Source organism: Astyanax mexicanus, chromosome 1 (genome assembly GCF_023375975.1).
Source record: "Astyanax mexicanus isolate ESR-SI-001 chromosome 1, AstMex3_surface, whole genome shotgun sequence".
Classification (NCBI taxonomy): domain Eukaryota; kingdom Metazoa; phylum Chordata; class Actinopteri; order Characiformes; family Acestrorhamphidae; genus Astyanax; species Astyanax mexicanus.
In genome coordinates this window covers 36,626,899-36,643,864 of record NC_064408.1, presented here as the reverse complement: position 1 = coordinate 36,643,864, position 16,966 = coordinate 36,626,899, and the positions used below count along the sequence as shown (strand labels likewise).

The 16,966-nt window shown below is 36.4% G+C and overlaps 1 protein-coding gene across 1 annotated transcript in view; it reads left to right on the top strand.

The window, feature by feature from the left end:
* Window positions 1-5,201: 5,201 nt before the first annotated feature.
* The window catches only part of ophn1 (oligophrenin 1), a 141,011-nt gene continuing 129,246 nt past the window's right edge, over window positions 5,202-16,966 (top strand). The window contains exon 1 of the mRNA XM_022685083.2: window positions 5,202-5,915. Within this exon, the coding sequence (XP_022540804.2) occupies window positions 5,762-5,915 (154 nt within the window). The 5' untranslated portion in view covers window positions 5,202-5,761. The remainder of the gene's footprint in view (window positions 5,916-16,966) is intronic.

Here is a 16,966-nt window from a genome sequence, read left to right as displayed (position 1 = left end):
AATACTCGTGTAAAAATATCGATATTCAAGCTTTTTTCTCTGCCGCACGCACTGACTGCTGCGCACGAGGATTCACCACAGTCTACTCTCTGGTCTCTTGTTGTTGCACATGCGTCACATGGCTCAGCAAAGCCAGCCAAACCGCCACGCAGGTAGGCTCAGCCTGGCCCCGCCCACTCAGCGCTCTCCTCCAGTCGACACGCCTCTACCTCAGGAGATTAGTGTTGAGTGATATTTTTTTTACACTCTGTTTATTTAAGAAAAACTTGCATTTGAATTGCACTGAAAGGAAGACAATTCCTTATTTTTTATTGTTTTTCCAAATGACAATTCTATTTAAAAAAAGAAACAAAAAAAGAAAGAACTAGAAAAGATGTCTAGTGAGGGGAGAATTTTTATTTTATTTTTTAATATTTTTTTACTTTATATTTAAACTTTGTTTTGTTACTGTTCCATTGTTTCTAAACAAAAAATGTTGATTGTGATACTAAAGTATTTTGTTATCACTTACAATGTTTGGTGAAATTATATCCTAGGTTTTTGGATCTATAAAGCTTAAATATTAAAAAGTATCGGTATCAGTATCGATATCGGCAATACTGGCCCTGCGTTTACTTGGTATCGGATCGATACCAAAATTCCCGGTATCGCCCACCTCTACTGTTTACCTGGAGTAAATGTAGGCGTTCGTGACGGACGTAAGGTGGGTGTTGCTTTAGACGTAAGGCGGAGTTGGACATGGGCAGAGTTGGATGTGGGCGGGGTTGGATGTCCAACTTCCTACGCCTTCCTACAGGCTGCAGCGAGCGGCTCCTCAAAATGAGTGAAATGTAGTGAGAATAAGTAAAAATTAGTGAAAATGAGTAAAAATGTGTAAAATAAGTTGAGGATAAATCGCAGATCAAAGTCGCTTGTTGTTCTGCCTTGAACTTCTCAGTCCAATCTGAGCTTCAGACATTCATATCTAAACATTTTAAACCAAACGGTTGCTAAGTAACACAAGGCGTCTCAGACATAAAATAAACAGACTTGCCAGATTGAGAAGAGACCTATGAAATACGTTTTTTAATTTATTTAGTTCGTTAGTTAATTTTCGTTTTTTTACGTTTTTTTGCCAGATTTTTGCCAGATTTTTAGACCTTATGCTGTCTGGCGATTAAAAAAATAATTAATTGCATGCACTGTTATTTATTTATCTAAATCAATCACATTCAGGAATTTAAAATTGTACGATTCAATTGAATTGAAGAGGAGCAAATAAATGATTAAATAAGTGGCCCAGACTTATAATCTACCTTTAATGAACAACTACCTATGCTGTAAATACTTTATATCTCTTACACATACCAGACGTTATTATCAGGATATTCTAGGCTAATTATTTATATATTTTACCATATATTGATCAAATGTTTACTTAGTGAGGGCAGAATGAAATAAAGTGCTCCCAATTTTTTTATTATATTATTTAATACAGTCCTTGATTTTAGTCATCTTTAAATTTATATTTTCTACTTTTATTATGAAAAATAAACATGGCAGATAAGCCTAACAGCTAACTTTCAAGGCTAACAACTAACTGGTGATGCTAACAGCTAACTGGCAAGACTAACAGCTAACTGATGATGCTATTGGCTAATTGGTATTGCTAACTGATGTTAACAGCTAACTGGCTATGCTAACAGCTAACTGGTGATGCTAACAGCTAACTGGCAAGACTAACAGCTAACTGATGATGCTATCGGCTAATTGCTATTGCTAACTGGTGATGGTAACAGCTAACTGGCAATGCTAACAGCTAACTGGTGATGCTAACAGCTAAAACAGCTTACTGGCGATGCTAACAGCTAACTGTTGATGCTAACAACTGGTAATGGTAAGAGTTTTCTGAATGAATGTGTGACGTTTGATAAGGTGTTTTTGTGAATTATAGCTGTAGTTCAGTCTTTAGATTTCAGAATGATCTTACTGTGCTGTTAGATATGGTAACTTCTGCTGTTTGATATGATTTATAAACTTTTAATATCTAACTTAACCTCTTTCAAACAGCTTGTACCTGTTTTTCATCCTATTTCTTCATTTATTTCTTCTCTTGTTTCTTTTTTTTTTACATGTATTTCAGAATTTTATTTTTGTTTTGTATTATCACTCTTATTATTAGTTTATTTTATTATTGAATATTATAATTGAATATAACAACAACAACAACAATAATAATAATAATTATTGTAATATTAATGTACTATATAAGTTAGATTTGGCTTATTTTTTTACTGTTTTTTATTTTATTGGTCTTTACTTTTTATCTTAATTTTATATATTTTTTAAGCATTTAAACCTTTATATGAAAATAAAGGTTGATTGATTGACTAATGATTTGTGTATGTTGTCTCTACATTACTCTGCTCTTCAGTTATGAAGATTAAAACATGAGCACCAGGTTAGAGTGTCTAAAATGAAGTAAATCAGCACTACGTGTGCATTAATTTACACTTATATTTATATAATATACATATATATATGTATATTATATAAATATAAAATTAATTCATTCATACACGTATTTGGAGTCACACAACAATGCCAAAAAAAATACATCTCATAAATACATATATGTATTTATGTGTATATATGTATATATAAATATAAAATTAATTTATATACCTTATAAATATGCTTGCTATACCATATGTCTGTCTTTGTTTAAAATCATAATATAAAGTATTTCAGCATGATTAATGACAGCAACTCTTTATAAGAATGTTGTCCTTAGTTTATAGAATAAATCAACAACGTTCATATACATATCAGAGAAACTAATTCAGAAACTGAAGTGGTCTGTGTGTAAACACACACACATGAAAGCTCATACTTGTAATATGTAACAGCGTCCTGTCTCATAACTACATCTCTGCTGTTTGTAACAAACTAAATATGTGTAAATCGGGTAAAAATTGGTAGAGTTGTGATTATTATAGGTGCATTTTATACTTCATCAGTGTAAATTAATGTACTGGGGGCGCAGGGTTGCCTCCTCCCATATAGCGACCACGCAGGCACTTCAGCTCCAATAGACAGCATCAGTCGATGCGACGTCTATGTGTATGATGTCTATGGGTAAAGCTATAACTCACCATTTGGCTAATTTAACAGACATTAGATAAATTAGCTGACTTAACTTCTATTAAACTTAACTTATCCTGCAATAAATAATACTAAAGTCATAAAATCTAGCATGGTGATCTATAATCAGCCACTTCAATCAAAACATTTGTAGCTACTCTTATTTACTTACTGTAAATAAACAGAAGACCTTTACTCACTCAGATAAACAGTCTCAAGCCCTGCCTCCAGCGGCAAGACCTGCCAGAATTGTTAGTTAGGTTAACTATAAAAGTAACTGCAGTACTAATGTTATGTTTGCTGGCTCTGTTTCAGCCTATTAATTCTGTACATCATGCCAAGTACAGCAGATTACATAAAGATGGGAGTGCTATAATGTGTAATATTGGCACTGCTGTGCTGCAGTTAAACATAAAAGGTATATTTGCTTTTAACTAAACTGGCTTAATTTAAACTTGTGGTGCAGTCCGCCTTATATAGTTATTTAACACTATATGTTTTAGAAGTCATCATTCCCATTATTTGCCGTTTATTTAGCATTATGTTTAACTTTAGATATGACAGATTACAAGGAGAAGAATAGCTTCTGAATTAAGAGATTGAAAGTCAGAGCATAGCAAGTTATTTCCTGTTTAATCTGACTAGTATGTGTCTGATTAATCTGATAAGGAAGCAACAAATTTAGACTGCAACAGACATTGGTGATATGCCTCCATATGACTGGAGCATGACCTTACAAGATGGGCTGTTTTAATGTTCTGCTTTTGCCATGGACAAAATGCTCTAAAAGATTGCTGAACACTACTTGAAACCCCTTAAACAATGGAGTTTCAAGAAAAAATTGGTAGTACTCTTGTGGGATTTTAAAAAATCTTCAAGTATACCTTAACAAATCATTTCTGACTAAGGCAGAATAAATAGATTGGGTTCAGGTATTGATGTCATACCATTGTTTACATCCAGCAATTCTGAATTATAAATTAAAACATATTTTGAAAAAAAAAAAAACAAAAAAAAAACAAACAAAAAAAAAAACAATACACACACAGACACACACACTCACACAGATGAAAACTATTTTAGTAAAAGGTCTGTTTTTTTTATTTGTGATGCCCTTCCCAAGCATTTTTAAAATGCTCACCATCTCATGCTGGTGACAATTCCTTTCGTGCCTACCAAAAGTGCTGTTAAAAAAGGACAAATGCATCTTTGAGGTGTCTGTTAAGTTACCTTCATAAAAGTTCCTAAAGAGTCCAGGAATGATGTGGAGTTGCTGCAGTTGGTCAGGTCTAGATTCACCTCAAATTCAGCTAAATTCAGCTTGTATGTGCTGAAAGAATGCGGTCAGCTGACTACCTGAATATACTAAATATAGACTAGGTATTCCATCAATGAATATGTTCTTTCCTGATGACACAGGCATATTCCAAGACGACAATGCCAGGATTCATGGGGCTGTAATTGTTAAAGAGTCATTCAGGGAGTGTGAGATCATCATTTTCACATATGGATTGTTCACCACAGAGTCCAGACCTTAACCCCATTGAGAATCTTTGGACTGTGCTGGAGAAGACTTTGTGCAGTGGTCAGACTCTACCATCATTAATGCTGCAAAACTGGATTTAAATAAACGTATGACATTGCAGAAGCTTATTGAAACAAAGCCACAGTGAATAGATTTTTTTTGGCCTGATAGTGTATAACACAGAAATGATATAAAATGTCATTAGTAAAAAAAAAAAAAAAAAAACTGTGAGGATAAAAATTCAAACACATTTGGAAAGATGTTTTCTGAATGTCTTTTTAAATTACCTGTACCACTGAATATTAAACCAGAAATAGTAGCTTGTGTATACAAGCTTGTATTACTTCTCATTACTTCTGTAACTGTATTAGACTTGTAGCTTTAATTCAGCATCAAACGTGATAGATGATGACCTACAGTTGGGAAATGGGTGGAAAATATGCCGTTTTAGTCTGTCTGTTGCTCTGAGCTCTCCCACGCCCATTTTTGTGTGCCACAATAAAGCCCTGTATCTCAGCTGGCCTGAGTTATGGGCACTGTCTCTTTAAGGCGGCTCCTGTAGGAGGGCCTTCTGCTCCTTTCTGCATCCGACCATCCTCCAGTCCTCCTACAACGAGGAAAAGTGCGCAGGATCTCCCTCCTCAGTAGGGCGAAGGTTCTGTGAAGGCAGTGCGGTGTTTACTCTCAGGCTGTGCGGGGAGCTTCAGTGAGTTTGGGGACTGTTTGAGGGACTTTCAGCCTGTTGTTGTTTTTTTTTTTACTGTGAGCGCTGTGCACTGGGGAGGCTGCTGGATTCTGTTCTCGGGCGCAAGAGCTGCTTCAGCCAACGTGGGGAAACTTTACCTAAATCAACGTCTGCTTTTTCTGGACTTTTTTTTTTTTACAAGAAAAATCGGAGGCAGGGAAAATAAAAAGTGAGGCGTGACGTCACCCGATCATATAATTATTGAACCTCCTCCTCCTTTTTATTCTCCTCCTACCACTCCCACGTCATCTATCAATATCGATCCGGATATCGATCTGTAGAAGAGCACTTGAAGTGGGGGAGGGCAGATTTTGTGTGTGTTTTTCTTAAAGGGAGATAAAAAGCTAATCTGCAGCACACTGAGCAGGATGGGGCATCCCCCGCTGGAGTTCAGCGACTGCTACTCGGACAGTCCGGATTTCAGAGAGAGGATCAAATGTTACGAAGGGGAGCTGGATAGGACGAGCAAGTTCCTCAAGGACGTGATTAAGGACGGGAACAATGTCATAAGCGCCATAGGAGGTAAATAAGTTCTGTTTTTCTTTGTAGAAATCCTCTTAAAAATGTGTCTCCCCTTTGCTAAAAGGCGTAATTTCGTTTCTCACCCGTTTTCTGGCGAATCCGAGTCCAGCAGTGAATGGCTGGCGATTCATACTCAAACCTCGCAGCTTATTGGCTACAAAATACTACTTAGGCATTATTGTGAAAGATAAGCCAATTCCGGCCCGGGAGGCGGGCTGTTTAAGAGCCAATCAGCGGGCTCAGTGGGCGTGGCTTTCTTGAATACTGGTGGGAATAGAAATGACGCCCCCGAAGCTGGCCCTGTTGTGAACTGAAGCACACGAATAGACTCCCATACTTTTTGTTAAGATTTCATATAACAAATCAGTAATATGAAACAAACCAGTTATATGAAACAAATGAGTAAGAATCCATATACAGACCAGTTATATGAAACAATTCAGTTATATGAAACAAACCAGTTATATGAAACAAATCAGTTATATGAAACAAACCAGTTATGTGAAACAAATCAGTAAGAATCCATAAAACAAACCAGTTATATGAAACAAACCAGTTATATGAAACAAACCAGTTATATGAAACAAACCAGTTTTATGAAACAAACCAGTTATATGAAACAAATCAGTAAGAATCCATATACAGACCAGTTATATGAAACAAATCAGTTATATGAAACAAATCAGTTATATGAAACAAATCAGTTATATGAAACAAATCAGTTATATGAAACAAACCAGTTATATGAAACAAACCAGTTTTATGAAACAAACCAGTTATATGAAACAAATCAGTTATATGAAACAAATCATTAAGACTCCATATAACAAACCAGTTATATGAAACAACTCAGTGAAGCATTTGCTTTCACTTGCCTATGAAATAATAAGATTTGTAGTGGGATTATGAAAGACATGGCCCCCCCCCCGCATATACAGGGCAAGTGGGCAGATGGTGGGCGGTTATTGTTGATGGGTTGCACGCTGCGCGAGAACGGCCTACATTCTCACTGCTCCAAGTAATTTGTCACAGCTCTCAAGCTGATTGTTAATTAATAATAAACAACTATTTGCAGCTATGGAAAATGTTGTGGTGTCAATTTGTCACTACGTAGCTGTTGCAGTGTGACAAAGTCTTTATTTAAACTCTATCAGTCTACCCACTGACCCAGGACCTGCTTTAAATTGACATTGACATAATTGACTGTTCTGTGTCATTCCTGTCTGTCTCTGTTTTTTCTCTGCCCTCCTGTTTGTTTATTTACCTTTTTCCTGCACATGGTCCTGTGTGTTCCTTAGCCTTTAGTAGTGTTAAAGTGGGGTTGGGCAAAACCGCCAAAACTTTTGTATCACAATATATAAAGACAATCTTCATGATACATGCTTTTTTGACAAGCATATTAAAGCACACACTTACAAATATCTTATACTTAATACAGTTATTTTTATTAAGTGTGTAGTTCACTTCACCCTCTTAATCAAGACTAATTGCTCTCTTTGCAATTGAACAATATTTTTTATGCACTGGCAATGTCCACAATATGCTCAGACAATTAAATAATAAGCTCTTAAACATCCTTTAGTGATGGCAGAAGTTCAGATGTTCTCACCTGAATGAAGTGGGTTGGAGTTCGAAAATAGAAAAGAGACAGACAGAGGAAATAAAACTGACCTAGAATAACATGTAGGTAGGTGTAGGTGGGTAAATAGGTGTGGTACACAGATGTCCCAGCTGCATGAGTGGGTTAATTGTTGCTGATCTGAGAGCAGCTCTTTTTAATTTTCTCTCCATCTGTTAGGTTTGTTTGGTTTATCTGAGATCAGTGTTACAGGGTGTTTTCCACCGCACAGATGAAACACACACATGCTTCTTCTCTCTCTTTCTTTCTTTCTCTCTCACACTTACTAACGCCCATGCACACATATACACACCGTCAGCGTCTGAGGTTTCTGGCTGGGGTGCACCACTGACCAACAGCTTGTTTGACAGGAACATCATGCAGCATCAGTGTACATCTACACTGACTTGTTGTAATAGGCTGAATGGCACTCCAGGCCTAGAAGGCTGCTACTGCACCATGTAACTTAAATAAAGCTGGATCAGAGCTTGAATGAGACATGTGTGACGCTGCCTAACTCAAGCCACATTTGTGCAAAATTTTGTAACTCTTTTTGTTTCTTTGTCAACACATGCATGTGTGCAGGTGACACTCAATTTGAATTTACTGCATTGGAGTAAAAGTAAATTATAAGGGAAGGCCATAAGCAATAAATAAATAATGCAGTAATCATATACTCATGTAATAATACTTAAAAAAAAAGATACATTTTGATTAGAGATATATAGTATAGTAAGGTATACTGTATGAAAGTTTTTGTACATTAGTTAGGGATGTCCCTGGTCATGTGATTACAAATCGGGGCACATCATTTTCAAAGGGTCAGAATTGGGTGGAAAAGATCACTGATGTATTGAAAATTGCATTGTTTCTCCACGAGTTCACTATAGACTCTGCTGCATGTGCGCATTGAGAATGTCCCTCATGTTGTGAGAGTGTTCATGGCTGTTCGTGCTGTCACGCTGTTGCACTGTTTATCGACGCTAATCCAGCAAACTACACGTTGAATCATCCACTACTTTCCTCCACACTTCATTTTCCTCCAAACTGTCGACACATCTGTGCTGAAGACTCTCAGCCTCACTCTTTCTCTCTGTCTATCTCTCTCTGTCTATCTCACATACACACACAAATACGCACACACAACGTTTCCTCTTTCCAAGCTGGAATATGCTACAATAGCGTTTATTTTCTCCACTAAAGCTCTATTAAAAACAGTGATCTGAACATCTCTAGTTTGTATTATTTATAGTAGTTTAGATGATGTCTGTGATTCAAGAGAGTTTCTGTTGTGCCTGTAAAGTAGTTCCGATGGTGGCCCAAATTTTTTTTTTTTAGTGAAGTTACAAAGTCTTCACTATATATTAGAATTTAACTATTTTTTAAAGAGATTCCAGTGATTGCCTAATAGTTAAAGAAGCGTGACACTTGCATTCACAGAGTGGTTATTATTACTTCCTCTTTGTGGGGCGTGCGGTGTTGAGAAGACGGTTTGAGTCAGCAGGGTGAAATTCCAGCAGAAAAAGCAGAAAAGGGAAGGGGAGAGCGTTCTGTTCTTACACAATAAAATATCTGAAATCATTTTAATCACTCCACTCCTTTTAAAAAAAAAATTAATTTGCAAAAAGAAATACGATGATATGGATAATATGCTTGGTACAGTAACATTCCACCCACACTAAGGAGGGTGCATGTTAAACAGAAGGAGCTGTGGGCTCTGGCTAAAATAGCATGATTGCAAGTTTGGGTATCTCAGGCATGTATTTTTTGTTTTCATTTTTCTGTTTTATTTTATTTATTTATTTATTTTTTCCTCACAATTTCCACTCCCCCCATAAGCGTGACTCCTCAGTCACACCATGCTACTAACTATGGGAGAGTGAAGGCTAGCACATGCTTCCTCTGAGGAAATCATAACAACACAGGAGCTTAAAACTAGAGGAGATGTCAGTCCCCATTCTGCATTATCCTCTTATATAAATACGTATATAAAAAAATAAGTCATAATTGTAGTGGATTAACCAGAGGATTTCTTCATGGCTTGGACACACACACACACTACCCCCATCTTATGGTCTAAAAGGAATGTTCTAACTTTACAATCACCCCAGAAGAACACTCTAAAAAAACCTTGGAGTAATCTTTTTCAAACAACCTTAAATTTCAAAATGACATTTACTGACTATTTCTTCACTCAGCCTCGCTCGAGAGCCCTAAATGCGAGTTTAGGGTAAAATTCTGTTTACATTCCTCCAAGTCATAAACCTCGGAGTTAATGTAAACATTTGGAACATTTGCAACACCATCACTAGGACGGGACTGCGGACTTAAGAGAGTGTCAAAACTTAATTAATGCCTTGGAAATTGTTAATTCACCAAATGTTGTACCAATTTAGGGGTTTGTGCCTAGTTATTTCTGCAATCACTTAGAAATAAGATTAATGAAATTAAGAGAAATGTTCTAAGCTTGGGATTCCATTTTCAACATTGCAGGCTCAAATTCTGTGGGGTGCAGAAAGAACTCCTTCCCCCACCGTCGTAAATTCAGACAGGCAAGGACCAGTCGCTTATCTAAACACAGCAGAGGGGGGAGAAATTTCTCACTAAGAAGATTTTGCTGAAAATACATATAAATTGACTATATAAAAAGGTGTTTTATAGAATGTTTACTAAATAATGGTATATGTGTCTGGTATATGGTATATGTGTCTGGATGTGTCCTGATTTAAATTTTCCTACACATTCAAGTCTGAATCAACAAGGTTTAACTAGCATTTGATAATTTAGCTTTATTTGGTTATCAGTGGTTTAACCATGTATTTTCTTTTAAGTGATTTAATTGGGTTTAAATAATATCATGACTCTTGATCTCTTTCTGACAGAGTACCATCCATCATTGTATTTCTAAGATTATCTTGAGTATTACAAAACTGTTTGTGGGCAATATATATATATTACATTTATTGTGATTCAATTGTAAGATTGTGTTTCCTGAATTTATCATCACAAACTGATATGCTGAAAAATGTATTTTGATCCACTGTTTAGTTGAGTTTTCTTTTGGTTGGGTCTATTAGAAAAATAGACCACTAGCTGATGCATGCTGACCATGTGAGCGAGGGGGGGTTTATGGCCCTTTGTGAATCCCCACCAAAGTTTGAAATTGCTCCTAGACCAATCAAAACACAGACATTTGGGCCACAGGGCCAATCATAGCTCAGGGGCCAAACAGGCCACAGAGACTAATAGTTAAACTGGGCAGACACAGTTCAGTTTTCCAGTTTAGAGTTGCCAGTTGAGTTTAGTTCAGTGCAGTTCGGAGCAGTGGGAGTTGGAGAAGCAGTGGGAGAAGATGAGTTGAGGAAAACAGGAGAGAGGTTAGGGAGCCCAGAGATGGAGAAAGGATAGACTGTTAGTTTAGTCATCTTAAGTTAGTTTTCTTAGACTAGTGCATTTAATCTTCAATTATAATACTATTAGCTATCCTAGTTAAAATATCTAAGGTTATTTTACAATCTACGAAGCCAAGCATTATTCCATCTAAGTTTAGCTAAAGTACAGCTGAAAAAGAGATCCGCCAGATCCAACCCAGAAACCTGCGGTCCGGAGGCCACCAGCAAGCCAGCTGAGAGTGGGGATTTACCCTGTGGGTTCTAATGGGGCTCCGTGCTGACACAGGAAGTCAAACCACCCTGCAGACAGGCTCACGTGATCCTTTTTCGGGGTGAAGCATCAGACGACCAACCCAGGCGGACTCACCAAGGCCCACTTCAACAACTCAGAGTAAGGCAGAGCTGGGTTTAATCTTTCGGCAGATGGTGTCTGTTGGTCATGGTTTGGATCGGGTCTTTAATTTAGTCTTCTTTAGTATAGATGACTCATTTTGAGTTGCTTGGTTGGAAATAAGAACTGGTTTCGTAGACTCAAAATGCCTTAGACCCTTATTTAGAAATATTCACTTAATAGTTCTATTAATCTTTATTCCTTTCATATCAGCATTATAACGTGTTTGTTGTTTTACTTCTCATTTATCATTCTACACTATGATTTGATATCTAATGGCTACATTTATGACTTTTTAATGAATTATTTACTCATATCTGTGTGATTTAATAAATACTTTTATTTTACAAAACCTGTCATTTCAGTGTGTTTTTCTGAATAACTTGGTTATGAAAATTTCTGTCACCTGTAGAAACCACACCCTGAGATGTCTTGTGTTATTAATTAATTTGATTAATTAATTTATTAATTAATCTAATTAAATTAATTTAATAACTGGCGCCCAATTAAAAATATTTCAACATCTCAATTAGCACCAGGTATTAAACCACTGAGCCCGCTACATAATGATGATCATAATAACAAACAGCTTTTTAATAACTTTAAAAAAGGTTTACAAAGTGCTTCACAGTGGGTCAAATGAAAAGTTAAATTAAATAATAAAACTTCTAAAAGTTAATCTTATGAAAGCTCATAAAATCGCAATTATGAACCCTGAGGAATTTTAATTTAAAACAAGGGATGCAGGAAATAGACAGAGGAGAGAAGAAAGAAAGTTTGACATTCTACGTGGTTAGAACACTGTTTAGACTCCTCAGCACTCCACAATGTGCCACAAATCGTACTGCATTAAATTTAAGCTCGAAATGAAAGTCACACTAGAAATGGAAATCGAAATTTGCACAAAGAAAATCAGACTGTCTTTTAGTAAATAAACAAACCTTGTAGCTGAAAAACTGTCAGTTTTTAAAAGGTTAGTAAACTGATACTACGTGTCATAAGTAATGCTGATTGTTTTTTTTATGTGGGTAGTGTGTAAAAATGAACTTAAACCTGCCATTTGCCAGCTGTCCCTGTATTGTATTCAGCAGTACATTGTATGCACAGTTCTCTATAGTTCTGTTAATTTTTATGGCCACATGTAAGATGTCATAATATTATAATTACATGGACATTTGTTTTTAATCAATAGCCTCTTGGCTAAATAATTTATATCAATGTGATGTGCATGGGCTGCTAGAGGAATCACATTTTTCGTCATCACAAAATAATCTTCCTTCAACAATAAACACATGGTTAATAGCCTAATGATTGAATGCCTCACACCCAGTATAGAAATGCCACACTTGAAGCTGAAGCTTGGCTAGACTTGAACTTTTGTACTGTACTCCTTAGATTAGCGTGAAAAAATATGTTAAAAAATGTGTTTTGATGTGCAGATCCAACACATTCAGTATATTAGCCTTGGCAGCACTTTAATGACCAATTTGCTCTGGCTCTGCTTGTATTTTGAGTTCTTTATTCCCTGACCAATTTTCTCTCTTTAGCCCCTGTTTACATTTAGGCTTGTCTGGGCATTATTTTGAAAATACACTGCTAAAAAATTCCGACACAAGACCAGCTTTTTTCTGGGGTCAGTCTAAGCTGGTCAAGGTTAATGAAAAACTTGTCAACCAGGTGAAAAAAAAAACTCTGTTCTGGTGAGGAAGCTGGATAAGCAGCTCTTAAACTAGCTGGTTATGCTGGCTGACCCACTTGTTAATGCCCATCATGCAGGTCAACCAGCTTGGTTATGTTAGTCTAGTCATGTTGTCTAGCATGGCTTTGCATGCCTACTGATCCTGCTTGTATTTGTAGACCAGTTAATCCATTAATCTCGACTGTTTTTTTTTTATATAAAGCATTTTTCAGCTAGGTTATTTGTTGCCTAGCTTAGCATTAGCTTTAGGGTAGCTAAGAATTTGGCTTTTAGCTTTTGCCTTTAGCTTGTGTTGTTTTTTTGGTTTGACTTCCCTTCTTTTTAATTTAATTTAGGTCTTGTTTCTTCTTTTGATATTATATTTATTTTCCCAGTTAGTTTGCTTTAGGGCTGCAACAAAGCCAACATACACTATTTTTAGCACTATAAGGCACATTTAAATTTTTAGGCAAAGAGATTGGCTGCGGTTAGCAGCAAATGCTAATGCTACTCCAGCCTCAGTGCTGGAGAATCTTCACTGAAACTTCTGTGGTAAAATTCATACATAAGTCGCTCTGTCGAATTTTGGTAAAATTAAAAAAAAATAATTTTACCAAAATTCGACAGAGCGACTTATGTATGAATTTTACCAGTCAGGTTGTAAGGAGCAGTAAAGCCACTCTGCTGAAGTATTATACAGGTTACAGGGTATTATACAGAGTTATACAGGAGTTTCAGTGAAGATTCTCCAGCACTGAGGCTGGAGTAGCATTAGCATTTGCTGCTAACCGCAGCCAAACTCTTTCCCTGTTTAGAGTTGAGTATATCAGACTGTATATCGGTCTGCTCGTTTACTGTGCTAAAACAAACTACATGGGTTTGAACTGCTAGCTAATAGCGCACAGGCTTACCAGAGCACTCAGGGTTCCTCAGTGTAGTGCTGTAAGGTGGTGTTCACTAGCGCTAAGCGCTGCTATCCGTGGCTAGTGCTGCTGCTAACCGTGCTGTTGAAAATATTGGAAATCTAAGCTTACTGTAAATAAACTAAAGCGCTTTACTCACCCAAACTTAAACAGTTTTCAGGAGGTTTTCTTTGTAGATTAACATTGTTTGGCTCGTTTGAAAGAAAATGTTTTTTTTTTTTTCGTTTTTGTTTACTTAGGAGCCTTTTAATCCTGTGCAATTTATGTATGAAAGTAGATAGGCCAGAAAATAGAGTGCACCTTACAATACGGTGCACCTCATAGTGTGTAAAATATGGTAATCGACAAGGTTGATTATAAAAAAATTATCGACTCATTTAATTTAATTGTCAACTAATTAAAAAGTTAAATGAATAAATAATCGCCAGATTAGTCTACTTGCAAATTAGTTGCAGCTGTGGTGTGCTTAACTGTGGTCAGTGATAGAGGAGTGATTCATATTTCAGTATGTTTATACAGAAGTGTATAGCTACTCGCGCAGGCACAAATGTACAGAAATTACTGACATTGTCAGGGTGATCAGTTTAGAAGTGTTTTCTTTTTTTAATTCTTTAAAATGCAGTATCTGGGTTATGTCTGTGTCTTGTTCACTTAAAACAAGCAACAAAAATAGATATGTCCATTGCTCTGTATGAATATCGGCAGAATTTTTTCTAAGCAGTGAAAAGCCTGTGGTTATTAGACAGATAATGATACTAAACTGAGGTATCCAGGGTTTCCCTTCCACTTTTTACTCTTAAGTAATCATTCCATCACATCAGCATTACTTACATGCCATGAAATACGAAACCTTAAGATGACAAAGCCACTTCCTCATCCTGTTGCTGCTACTGCACGTTAGAGCTTCTGCAGTCTTTCAGCACAGCCTGTGCAATGCAAACCCACACACACACAGGCTGTAATTACACTGTTGTTTACTGCTACCACTTTTACCTGCACTCATGACTGTTTTATGAGCCACAGGCCAAATTTTATCAATTCTCAATTACTAATTAGATGTTTATTTCTTTTTACATAACAACTTTTTTTTGTAAACAAACAGCACTATTAAAAGTGATGCAAGCTATTGTTTCCTGTACATTAAAATTAATATATAGATTTTTTTTACAAATAGTCAGCAGCCCCCTTCAACTTCAGTTTATATTAAATACAGTGGAAAAACAACCTCCTTGTATTTCAGTTAAGGAAGAGTGTAAAGTATGTAAATCACTTCCACATAAGGAACTGCCTGTTCTTTACAGATTTCTGACAGAAGCAAATGTCTATATACTGAGATTTACTCTGGCAGCTTCTAAATGTAAAGATGTACTATCTTGATTATTCCATTAGAAATTTCATTGAAACAGTTCAAATCAATTAATCAAATGAATTTGAATGGCCTTCCAGCCCTAGAACCACACGGACTAAACTTTACTGTACACAGCAAATTTGCCGGTGTTACCTGTTTATAAACAGTTACCGTATTTTACAGACTATAAGGGGCACGGGATTATAAAGCGCATTTTAAGTGACAGTAGTAAGGAACAGAAGTGTTGTCATGTTTCCTTCTAATTCAGCAGGTCAGGTTGCTAGGGGCGCCTAAGTAAACAAAAACTGTAATTCTAAAAAAAAACATTTTCTTTCAAAGTCACATGAGCACCGAATGTTAATCTACACAGGTTTCTCTCCTAAAAAACATTTATTTGGGTGAGTAAAACACTTCCGTTTATTTACAGTAAGCTTAGATTTCCAGTATTTTAACATGGTTAGCAGCAGCGCTATATGCAGTTAGCAGCATCAGCACTACCTGTGGTTAGCAGCACTTAGCGCCTAAGTAAATGCCGCCTCAGAGATCCGGTAAGTCAGGGTGCTATCACTTAGCAGTTCTTCCCATGTAGCTTGTTTTAACACGGTAAACACACAGGTTACAGTCCGATATACTCACCTCTGAATGGCTAATGCTACTACTGCTCCATCCTTGGTGCTGGAGAAATTTCACTGAAACAAATAAATGCACAATTGTTGTTTTTTGCGTATGTAGGAGTATTTCATCCTCTTCAGTTTCACAGATGCTGTAAAGGATTGTAGAGAATTGTCTTGCAATACATTGAGTCTTGCAGAATCATACTATTAGCAGTTAGTTATTCTATAGGGGGGTGTATATATGTATTACTTGCATGTTTAAAATGATCTAACTATAATTTTGAAATAAATGTATATTTATCTTAACAACCTGGCATTAAAAGTCTGCCCCCATTCACCATCTCAGTAAAAAAATCTGACTCTGTTCCTCTTGGCTCAACTATTTCACACCAAACCACTCTGTATGACTCTTTCCCATAACTCTTTTTTATCTGTGGATTTCCCCTTTTTTTTAATAAGTCTTTGACTAACAGAACATTTCCTTAATATTTCTGCAGAGGTTTTCCTTCTCCTAGCAGTTGTAAAACTGCTGCGGTTTTAAGGGATGTCACATTCTGTTGGTGTTACAGCTACATCAACACTCTCTCTAGTGTTTGAGCTCTGTGTGTGTGTATGTGTGTGTGTGTGTGTGTGTAGATGCTCATACTGACTGCTCATATACAACTATAAGCTTGTCAACAGAACTGTTAGAGACCAGTTCAATCATGCTGATGTTGACATAGCTAACAAAAAATTACTGAAAATATTTGGAAGTGATCAAGTCAAGTTAGGTCATGTAGTTTTGTTGCCAATACTGAATATGTACAGGACATACAGACAACTGAAATTGCCTTACTCTCCTTTCCAAAGTCACAGGACAAAATTATAAAGTAATAGTTGACCTTAAGTATAACTAAATAAAATTATAAAAAATATAAGAATGAAATAGACATTAAACAAGGTCACAGATATAGACATACATGAGACACGAGACACAAGACAGTAGTGCAGTATAAGAGTGTACCAGTTAGGTATGACGGGGGGATTAAAGAGGGACTGAAATTACCAGTATGAACAGAACCTGTATAAACATTAGTGCAAATATTGA